General features: G+C 44.9%; 1 protein-coding gene across 2 annotated transcripts in view; it reads right to left on the bottom strand.

Annotated features, from left to right (window-relative positions):
- The window catches only part of Dcdc2 (doublecortin domain containing 2), a 154488-nt gene that overhangs the window by 41273 nt on the left and 101019 nt on the right, over positions 1-12196 (bottom strand). The window contains exon 8 of one of the 2 annotated variants that reach the window (XM_029468605.1): positions 2489-2530. The exons of the other annotated variant lie outside the window; for it this stretch is intronic. Within the exon in view, the coding sequence (XP_029324465.1) occupies positions 2489-2530 (42 nt within the window). The remainder of the gene's footprint in view (positions 1-2488; positions 2531-12196) is intronic. 2 annotated transcript variants of the gene reach the window in all.

Here is a 12196-nt window from a genome sequence, read left to right as displayed (position 1 = left end):
TCTTAAGACTGTTCACACAGCCCAGCTTCATCTAAATGTGCCACGTGTTCTTTTCTGCACGTTAAGCTAAGCTGTTTGAAAACAGGTGATGAAACCCTGCACAATTTAACCTCAGTGCTTAAAAAGGAGACTTGGGGGGGGGGGCTGGCACTCCTACACATGGAGCACAGCTGTCACCAGGCAAGACAGAGTGCTTCGTAGATCCTGCCCAAAGCACCCAGAGGTCTTTGTTTTGTACATCAAATATAATATCTCATCTTCTCACTTTACCTACGTCGCCAGTCATTTGTGGAGTGCAGCACCCTGACCTTGACCTTGGAAGGACCTCTGACTTGTCAGCGATGTACACAGCTGTGAATGAATGAATGGCTGAATATGTACGTGTATGGCTAACAAGTCCCAAAGAAATGTCTGTGTTAAGTAAACAGTCCATGTAAATGTCTTACACATCTGACTCATTTCACTGAATTTGCAAGCTTGTAAAAATAAGCCATGAGTTGTTTAGTTCAAGGATTATGTCTAGAAGGTACTTTATAAATTGTCACATGCTGGGGGTTTTCAGCTAGCAATAGCTGTTGGGCTTATCTATGTATCCACTAAAATGGCCCTTGAAAGGAAAGGAAAGCTGCCTGAGGAGCAAATGGTACAGGCACAGTCCCAGCAAGAATTTAAGAGTAAATTCTGCTCACTGGGGTACTGGGCTTTCCAGCTTAGACAAGAAGCTCTCCTTCCATGGTCAGTCCACCTGATGGAGTCCTGCCACCATCACACACAGAGGGCTGCAGCCATGGATCATCTGTGGTGTCCAACAAGCTCCTGGGTCCTACCAGCATCCCGAGGAGAGGAGAGGAGAGGAGAGGGGAGGGGAGGTGAGGGGAGGGGAGGAGAGGGGAGCGGAAGGGAGGGGACCAGGGACAGCTCTCCCAATCAGAAGCCAGAAACTTGAAATCAGCACATAATCTAAGGACATCTTCTTGGGCTGCAGTGGTACCAAGATAACAGAGACTCCAATACTAGAGTATCCAGACAAGTGAGGAGGTGACAGGTAATAAAACTGATGCAAAAGAAAGCAGCTGAAGTGAGGGTACGAAAGTCACTGACACACATGGTTCGGCATGCCTGAGAAACAACAATGGGTCCTAATAGATGTCAAGCACTTAAGTGCTCAGAGGGGATCCTGACAGGTGAGGCACATCAGGATGAAACTCCAGTAAAGATGCTAGAAGATGTTTTGTAATCCAAAGAAAGGAGCTGGTCCTGAAGAGTTGAACCCATAGCAGTGTTTTAATCAGAGGGAAAAAAGGCTGAGTTTGTATTTTGAAAAGACCTTACAAGCAGTTTAGATCTGAGCTGTACTGGAAAATACCTGGGAAGCAACAGGTCCCTCTGTGTTAGCCTGAGAGGTCTATGGGCAAGTGATGAGACATCGATATGAAAGAGGGAGGTGTAATAGATACATATACCAATGAAGAGGTCAAAAAATACACAGGGAGAGACTTTTGAGAGTGGGGCAGAGGGTGGAGACCAAAGAGGATTGTCAGTGCTCCAATGCAGAAATAAAGTTGTAAAAAAGAGTAATGGGCAGGGCTGAGCTCTGTACAGGGACGCTACAGTGATAACCCACAGGTCTGTGACAGAGAATAACATTGTTTTGTAACTGAAGAATCAAGGCAGAAGCAAGTAAGCATTAGATAAGACAGAAAACTCATGGAGCAAATAGGACAAGTGAGATGAAGTTATAGGGCCTGCTGGGTTCAACTATGAATCCACCATTGCCTGTGTCTGTTCATTGGAAACTCAAGAACTTAAAAATGAGCCCAACATGGCTAATCCATAGTCATAGGTTACTAAGAGGTATAAAGGTAGAGGTTTTTTTCATGGCTTGCAATAAAATTGGAGTCATTGCCACTCTGATCTGCTCTATTCTCTTTAGCTGAAGCATTGGTGTGTGTTAGTATATGTGTGCATAACCATACAGCCATGTGTGTGCGCGTGCACACACACACACACACACACACACACACACACACACGAGGTCTGTATGTGGATGCTTGAAGTTTTGAGATGCCACAAGTCAGACGGTGAAGGATCTCAGCAGCCCCTGTTAGGAGGGCTGTCCTGGGATGTCAGGACCATTGCCAAAGGTGAGCATGTAACAGCTCCGAAGCATCCCCCTTCCAGGAGGGCCCTGGCTGCTCTGTGCACTGTCACCAGTCCCTCTTCTTGTATACACTCACCACACCCTGCTCTGCCTCTATGTAGGAAGTGCCTTACCCAGGGACTATAAAGACTATTAACTCACCTGCATGTGCATCTCAAAGGAAAGACTACATGCGTCTTGCTCAGCTCTGCGTTCTCAGAACCACTTAGCTCCTATTAGTTGGTCTTCCTAGTCACCTTGACTGCACTTGGAGTCAACTAAAAGACATACCTCTGTGCCTATCTATAAGGGCATACAGAGAGGTTTAACTGAAGAACAAAGGCTCACCTTGAATGTGGGTGGCACCATCCCATAGGCTGGGCTTCCACACTAAATAAAAAAGCAAAAAGGGGGAGGGTACTCAGATGTTATAACATGTATGAAATTGTATAAGAACAAGACTTACTATTGTTATTATTATTATTTATGGTTTTTTTTTTTTGAGACAGGGTTTCTCTATGTAACCATGGCTGTCCTAGAACTTGCTCTGTAGACCAGGCTGGCCTTGAACTCACAGAGATCTGCCTGCCTCTGCTTCCCAAGTGCTGGGAGTGCTGGGATTAAAGGTGTGTGGTACCTCTGATGGGTAAAAACTGATTAATTATTAGAAGCAGAGAGAGCAAGCTCAGCGCAGGCCTTCATTTCCCTTTGCAGTGTGGACCACACATGCAGTGTAGACAGTCCTCCCACACTCCCACCACTAGTACCTTGCTCACCCTAATGGACTTTATCTACTCAAACTTCAAGCCAAAATAAACCCTTCCTTTCCTTGAGTTGCTCTTATCAGGGATTCAGTTCCAGTAACAAGAAAGGTAATTGATACCGTGTCTGAGTTATGGCAACAATCATGGAAGTGGAAAGACTCTGAAGGGATGAGAGCTTCAGCCTGGGTTCAAACCACGTCTCGTGGAGCCCTGTCAAGGAGCATGGCACTGGAAGTGACCTGAAGGGAGGCACTGCTTGCAAGCTGTAAGTGTCTCTCCTGATTTCAAGTCTCCCTTAAGGTTTGGGGATTCCTCCCACACCCATATTTGTCCTAAATGACCACTGGGTCTATACCCAGCAAACCTTTGGAAATCCATAGGTACTGTGGGATTCCAGGAGCTATTGTAATTTTAAACATGTAACTAAGTATACCATTTCAATGTGATATACACACATAATTAAGATGTCAGCAAGAATCTGTATCACTGCATGTTCAATACCTTATTAGATGTATTGATCTAGAATAGAAAACAGACACAAGTAACAAATGGACAAGTTTACCTGTCCAGAAAAAACATGCTGTCTCTCTGGATAAACATACTAAACACATACACACACACAGAGAGAGAGAGAGAGAGAGAGAGAGAGAGAGAGAGAGAGAGAGAGAGAGAGAAGCATTCATACCTATAGAGAAAAGCATAAATATGTATGAAGATGGATGGATGGATGCTTACAAGGGATTCCTGAAAACTAAATCCTAGCCTCTTTATCCACCATTCTGACTGTACTAATTGGTTCTCCTTTAGACAGTCCCCAATGTCACTCAGGCATATCCTGTAAGTCTTCATTTCAGTGAAATAACTAATCCTAGTCAACATGGCTGCCTTGGATATGAAATTTTGCCTCTATGGTTACACACACGCACACGCACACACACACACATGTTCTGGAACTACAGCTTACCATGCAAATACTTGCACAACGATATTTATCACTGTGTTATTCACAATAGTAGAAATGGAATCAGACTGTGTCTACCAACAGGTGAATAGGTAAGGAAAATGATGTACTTATGCACAATAGAATTTTACTCTGCAGTGGAGGAAAATCATGATATCTAAAGGAAAAAGAATACAGCTGAAGATCATTACAATGAATGAAATAAGCCATACTCAAAAATGTATTTCTCCTTTTTTATCATATAAAGGCTCTAGATAGTATTGTGTGTGTTGAAAGGGAACCTTAAGAGGAGAAGAAGAAATCTTACGGAATAAAAGAAAAGAATAATGTGTGACAAGAAAACAGAAACAGGACTATGTAGATATGAAAAGGAGCTGCAGGAGGTGGCCAGGAGGATCTGGCAAGCCAGTAGATAGAAAAATGGATAAGGACAAAGAAGAATCACACATATGCATATCTATACATATACACGCATACACGCATGCTTTATTATTAAATAAGTGTGTATGCTTATATGTGTGTAACAATAAGACCATTACTTTGTATACTGACTTTTAAAATATATTTTAAAAATAGGTTTGTGTTCTCTTTGGCTGTAAGCATCTAGTGATTTACACACTTGGACTGATAGTCATCCCCTGCACCCAGATCAAGTTTTACACTAGTATTTAGAACACAAAGGAAAACAAAAGTCACCACTTCTGGACTCCAGTGGATTATGTCCACAATCTAGACACAGTATGCAACAGAGTGCATGGTGAAGGTACGAACTCAGGGTGAAAGCATCAGGACCATATCTGTGCATCTGAATCGTATCTGTCAATGTCAACAAGAGCAGAAAGAGGAAAAGGTCCAGAGGCTCAGAACCCCTCAGCAGGACAGCTAGTGGAGGAGGTGTGCGTGACCTAGGCAGCCTTCACACAGTCGAGTGTGAGCCAACTCCAGGCATGAGCTGGAAAGAGACTAAACCATCTCCTGAGGGCGCGTCAGAACAAGTCAGAAGGTGCTGAAAGATGACTAGATTTTCAAGTCCCCATCTGCACACAGCATAGAAGGAAGTCAACACTAGCAAGCATCTGTGGTGGTTTGAAAGAAAATGGCCTCCAGAGGTTCATGGAGAGCGGCACTACTAGGAGGTGGGGCGTGACTGGAGGAAGTGTGCCTCAGTCACTTCCGCTATCTTCGGATGAAGATGTAGATCTCTCCTTCTTCAGCACTATGTGTGCCTACATGCCACCATGCTTCCCACCATGATAATAATGAACTAAACCTCTGAACTGTAAGCCAGCCCCAATTAAATATTTTCCTTTAAAAGAATTGCTGTGGTCATTGTGTCTCTTCACAGCAATAAAACCCTAAGACAGAATCCATGGTAAATGAATGAGTCTAATTTAGAATGCTTCAGTGTACTGGCTGGTTTTGTGTGTCAACTTGACACAAGCTGGAGTTAACACAGAGAAAGGAGCCTCCCTTGAGAAAATGCCTCCAGGAGATCAAGCTGTAAGGCATTTTCTCAATTAGTGATCAAGGGGGGAGGGCCCAGCCCATTGTGGGTGGTTCCATCCCTGGGCTGTTGGTCCTGGGTTCTATAAGAAAGCAAGCTGAGCAAGCCAGGAGAAGCAATCCAGTAAGCAACACCACTCCATGGCCTCTGCATCAGCTCCAGCCTCTAGGTTCCTGCCCTGTGTGGGTTCCTGTCCTGACTTCCTTTGGTGATGAACATCAATGTGGAAGGATAAGCTGAATAAACCCTTTAAAGCCCCCCAACTTGCTTCTTGGTCATGATGTTTTGTGCAGGAATAGAAACCCTGACTAAGACACTGAGGCTTGAAAATCCTATTACATTAGGTAGGTCTGGTGCTCCAAGGAAGGCTGGGAGAGCAGAGACGGAGTACCAGCCTGGGACAGAGCCCTGAGGAATGCTATACTTAGTGATGGAGAAGGGGCTGCTCAGTCCTACCCTGTCGTTCCCAACCAAGAGGAGAGAATGGCAGACAGAAGCACCACAGAAACTAGGGGAAAGTATTTGAGAGGACATCGGGGTACCCAGGAAACAGCAGTAAAATGCACTGATTTAGTTAGGCACCAGGCAACCGGATGCCTTTTGAAAACAAACATCGATGTCACAGGCAAAGTCATGTGTCATTCAGTAAGCAAATGTGAGTGAACGAGACCAACAAGGGCAGAGACTGTAGTTCCCAGGGAACTTCACACCCCCTCTGGGCCTTTCAGTATGGAAAGCAGAACAGAAATACTCATCCGTAAATGTTCCGTGCAGGCATTAAAGCATGAAATACTTTAATACAACCACTACTAAGCAATCTATTGGACCAGAATTCATGATGAATTCTGGGGAGCAGGGAGGATGGAGTGAGATCATTTGTGGGGTTCCTTAAGGGAAGAACAGAGATTGTGAGACACTTCCAGACCAGACCAGGTCAGAGCCACAACCACAAGGCCCATCTGCTTGAAGCTGTCATTCTCTGTCATTTTTATGCTAGCTCCTGGGCTGACACAGTAGCTGCCAGGAAAGCAAGGAACAGAATAGGTGCTTGTTGCAAGTGACACCTTGGCTGATCTGACCCTGTTTAACCAGGTGGGGAAACTGGGACAGAAACTTCACCATGGCTTGCAAAGTCCTCAGGGGCAGTGCCCTACTCCTGCCAGCTCTCCCCCAGATGAGCCCGCCCTGTGTTTCTGCCTTATTCAAGGTCCTTCACGTGTCCTACTGAACACACACACACACACTCATCATACAGCTAGCCATATGGACTCTAAAGAAATAGATCTAATGAATGGAAATGGGTTCAGAACCTCTGAAATTAGGTGAAAATCAGGGTGCCCAAGTCCCAGGGGCAAAAGGCTGCTATCTACAGTTGAAAAAAGATGCCTATGGCCAGCTTGGAGAAATTTACACATTGGCATCTTAAAAATGCAGGCAGTTTTTCCAGAATTAATTGGAGATTTTTAGCAGCAGGTGGCGGGGTTTCTTTTTAGTTTGTAAAGGAAAGTCTAACAGTTGTCAAACGGCCTGGGTAGAAGTGGATTATTTTGATTTTTTTTTTCCCCAAGCTCTCTGAAATGAAGCTTTTAATGCCTGCCGTGTAATGGCCTTCTTTTTCCATGTAAATGTGGGATCAATCTAGTTTTAAACAGAAAGATTTTTCTAATGTACCTTTGGTATTTTTCAAGCTGTGATACAGCTGATAGGAGTGCTTATAAAATGTAAATTGCAAGAAATTCATATTTATAAGCTTTTCCATGTAATTTCAGGATGCTGACTTTTAAACATTTCTAATGATGATCTAGGAGAGCTGAACTTGGCACTGACTTAAGCATCCCATCCCCACCCGGGCTGGGGTCTGGCGGAGTCACTACGTCTTGAGGCCTTGAGTCTGTGAGCTGGGAAGAGACGGTGTTGCTGAAGAGGAGAGGAGTCTTGGGTCATCTCTGGGAGAACAGCTGGTTTCCTATTAGATGTAGTGCACATGCTATCTTCTTGAGCAATTTCAGGCTTTTACACTCTCTGACTTTTCATTTGCTCTAAACAGATACTGTAAACCACAGCTCTGCCAGGTAAACACTTGAGAATATGTGGATTTTCCTTTGCTAAGTCTAGATTGGCTCCCTACAGGTGTTGTAACATTACCACTGTGCAAATACCTTATTTCAGAAATCTGGAAGCACAAGTCTGACAGGTACCATACTGTGCAAAACTAGAAGTGCTAACAGAGATAGGATCCCTTCTGGAAGATTCCTGAGAGATTGTACCCATGTGTGCTTTTCATTGCTGGACACAGCACTATTTGGCCCATAGGCCCCTCCATCCTTAAATCCATCTCTGTCCAGCAGTGAGGTCATATCCTCTTTCTGAATATCCTGCTTCTATTCATCTTTGAACATAGTAAGGGACCCTAGGATTACATCACCTCCATCAGTCACTCAAGAGTCATCCTCCTACTTTGAGTCAACTGATTGGCAACCTCTATTGCCCCCTGCACTCATAGCATTCACAAGTAGGCCTGGGTTTGGGTGCAGATCTTCAGGGGTCAGTACTCTGCCTAGAAAAATCCCAATAAGCCACTCAGGGGAAAAACATAAAAGATTTTCATAGCACAGGAGTCCCTGCTTTTCTTTGTGGATCCTTTCCAAGCCTCTCAGCAGATACCAGGAACTACAGAAGTTATCAAACTGCACACACCATCTTTTCCTGTGCACGTACACAGTGCAGTGTGGGTATGACAGACAAGAGATGAATCCCGCCCCAGACAGGATGGAACAGGGAAGGCATGGCCAAATATTACACTTTCAGAATGGCAAGCAATCGGAAACACACGTTGTCTACTTGAGAAGTATTTTAGCATGAGTCACTGAACATGTAAAAAGTCACATTACAGAGAAAGGGAAACCACGGTCAATACTTTGAAAGAAAGGCAAGTCAAACAGAGGGCTGGTTTAGTCTGCGGGGTCTGTGTTCGATTTCTTCTTCGCACTGTGAGTACAAACCTGACCAGATGAAGCACAAGGGAGGAGAGAGTTTCTTCAGCTCTCCCCTTGAGGATGCACTTCCCACCGTGGCAGTAGAAGCATCTCACGGCTGGGGCTACATCTCACGGCTGGGGCAGCACATGTCTGAACTGGTCCCATGTTGAGGACAGAGGGGCCTGGTTGGGTGGGGAGCTGTTCTGAGTGTCTCCCAGAAAGGTACCATGTCCTAAAGACTCCCAACCTCCCAAATCAGGGCCACCACCTGGGACCAAGGGTTCAAGCACATGACCAGTGGGAGGAATACGTCACACTAGGCCACAGTAGAGCTGTCCTCCTAGAATCCCAAGCACTATAGCTTCGTGTAACCTGGAATAGATGTTCACGCAGCTGACAGTCCTGACCACTCAGGAGGCCTGGGGGAGAGGACTGCCTGAGCCTTCCAAACCACTGTGGGAAAGACGAGGAGACCACACACACACACACACACACACACACACACACACACACACACGCACACAACCTAGGAGAGAGGCTCACACCTGTAATTCCAGCATTGGGAAGCAGAGGCAGGAGGATTATGAGTTCAAGGACACCTTGGGATCCATAATGAGGCACAAAATTAAAAACTGAAAGTTTCACACAATAAGGGTGTGTTTTATGGCTCTGCTTTTATTTGACTGGTGTCAGGGCTAGAGAAGTCAGAGTGTTTCTCCCAAACTAACACACAGACCTTTCTATGGGACCTCTGCTTGCCTCTCTACCCACCCAGGCTGCTGCTTCACGCACATTCCCTTTCCTGCTCCATGTGAGCCACCTTGAGAGATATTACCTTTAGGGATGATACCTTAAAGAAGAGGAGGCTCTTTAGTCACTCATTCAACAAATTTTAGTGGTCACTTACTGTGTATCAGGATCTGGGCCCTGTTCTAGGGAATGAAGAAGAGCCTACTGTGTGCCAGGCTCTGAGCCCTGTTCTAGGGAATAAAGAAGAGCCTACTGTGTGCCAGGCACTGAGACACGTTCTAGGGAATGAAGAAACGAGTATAAAGAAAGCTTCCTTTCTTTTGTGAGGGAGGAGGAACAATGAAGGCAAAAGTGACAAACAGGACTATAACATGAGGAACATGCCGTGAAAGACAATTCGGTTTGAGAGTAGGCCTCTGAAAAAATAATCTTTAAATAAAAACTGTAAAAATATGAAAATGAACACCTGAAAAGAGGTTATTTAAGCAAAGGAGATAGTAAGCACAAAAGCTCTGAAGTGAACAGACAGGAAAAATGTAATATTCAGAAGTCCTAAGCTCTGCACTGTTAAAACTGCCTATGTCTCATTTGGAAGCCTTGGGACTAGGAGTCTCCTCTACGGCATCTTCATTTCCCATTGTAAGATTCTCTCTTCTCCACTTCCCTTATAGGACTGCAGAGGGCACTTGGTGGCTAATAGCACTTGCTGCCTAACGAGGAGAACCAGAGTTTGAGTCACAGCATCCATTCAATAAGCCAGGTGAACAGAAACTGCTCTAATCCAGCTCTGAGTGATTTGATGCCCTCTTTGGTCTCTGCAAGTGCACAGATGTGTATCACCCTCCCACATACACACACAAGCACACACACACATGCATGCATATACACATACATGTACACAAACACACAGACAACATTTGCATACCTACACACACAAGCACACACATGTGCACATATTCATGTAGACAAATAACGTGCACACACACACACACACACACAAAAATCTTTTTAAAAAAAAACTGACTAAGCAGCTCACATAGGCCATTATAGTCTGTGGAACAATGGTGGGCATCTGCACCACAGAAGCTCAAACTCCTCTGTGAGGGGAGGGATGCATAGGTAAGGCACACTGACTGACTGCAGCTATCCCTCCAGGCAGATGGCTAGACGGAAGCCAGATAGTGCTCAGCAAACACTACTCCCTTCATCTTTCCTCCCCACACCTCTGCCTTCTGACCTTGCCTTGTTTCTTATGTGTGCCCTTGCTTGCTGTCTGCCTCCCCTGTGAGAGAGGCAACTGCCTGAGAGGTGAGTCCTGCCCGCTCCCTCACACCTTGCCAGAGCAGGCCTCTGGCTTAGGGAAGGCCCTGCTTTACAGTCCATGTGGATGCTCGGCCCAGAGCTCTGCGGTCACAAGGAGACCCAGGAGGAAGGGAAGGAGCCGGTGCTTCCTCTGAGCCACAGTATGGCAGTTTATACATGGGAGAAGTTTTCTCTGAAGGAACGCACACCTGCCTCTGGCGCAGTCTCTCGGGGCCAGCTCACAGTCTTGCTGGGACAGACAGAGGTCCTCCTGTCATCACCATACTCTCACCAAATGCCAACTTCTTGGAAACATCTAGGAAAACTTTTACCTGAGGACAGGAGGGTGCCATTTTTGCTCAAAGGTATAGAGTGGAAAGGGACAGGGGGCGTTAAAAAAAAAGAAGAAGAAGTATAATTATTTATCTGAAGGTTTTTCCTGGGGGTGCTGCCCAAACTCAGTGTGACTGAAACCATTCCCATCACATTAATAATAGTAATAAAAAGGCTTTCACCTCCTGTGGCAAGACGCTGCAAATCTAAATAATTTTATCTTCTCCTCTGAACATTTCCCAAGATGCAACAGTAGCTCTCAGGCAGACAGAAATTACTCACTATGCCAGAGGAGCCTACTCCCTTTCAAAAATGACTTTGAGATAATATTTGTTTCATGCCTTTGGTAATTTCACATACATATAACTAAAGTGTTCAATTTTGTTGATGGAGCAGTTTAAAGTTTATATAGCAATTTAATCCACTGCAACGGATAGAAAAAGATGTATGGTTGTGCTGTGCCTAGAACATTGGTAATAGCCATGCTCTCAAGCAGCGTGTTAAAAGATTTATTATTACATAAAATGTCATAAAATCAAAGCACCACATCTCAATTAACCAGGAACAGAAATATTGAACTGCTCTCCTTATAAGTAATAAATATTAGTTCACCAAGCTTCTCAGTGACCACAGAGCAGACGTGTGGACAGCCTTCCGGACAGAAGGATGGTGTTCACCAAGTTTCTCAGTGACCACAGAGCAGACGTGTGGACAGCCTTCCGGACAGAAGGATGGTGCTCTATTGTGGAAATTATCAAGTAATTTTAACTGGTTTTCAGAAATTCAAGTTTCAAGAGCCAATCATCACTATCCAACACAAAACAAAACCACAAATCCTAAACTGTAGGCTGGAAACCCATCTAAACTAATCAGGTCATTGTGTTCTAAAGCCCTGAGGGACTAGAGAGACAGTGAGTCAACCCTTTCTTTTCATTATCAAGAGCAGAACTGCCCAGTGAGGAGCTGGAAGCAAGGCTAGACCCTCTAGCTTACATACACTTCCATTTTCAGGCTCTCCGTATCAATAAACAAGAACTATCTGAGGCAGGGCAAAATGATGGTATCAAATGATACTGTTACCGTAGCCCCTATGGAGCCGGCTGGAGTAGTGGCTTCCAGAGAATCTGCTTGCACTGAGTATCTCATAAACATGGATGGATACGTGGATGGGTGGACAAACAAACCAACGGAGTTCTCAGGAATGAGACTAACGGCTTCCAATTGCTTTTTTCCCTGGCCATAGGGAGCCCTGAGCTACCTTCCCCTTCTGTCCCTGATGAGGAGTAGCCTGAGAAAAATCCAGGTTTCCTAAGTCTTCAACATCAAAGAGAATAACTCTGCAGAATGGCACTCTGGGCTCTTCCTTTTTTTTTTTTAATATTTTTATTACATATTTTCCTCAATTACATTTCCAATACTATCCCAAAAGTCCCCCATAGCGCCCCCCACTTCCCTACCCACCCA

This window comes from Mus caroli, chromosome 13 (assembly GCF_900094665.2).
Source record: "Mus caroli chromosome 13, CAROLI_EIJ_v1.1, whole genome shotgun sequence".
Taxonomy (NCBI): Eukaryota; Metazoa; Chordata; class Mammalia; order Rodentia; family Muridae; genus Mus; species Mus caroli.
This window is presented reverse-complemented; position numbering and strand designations above follow the sequence as displayed.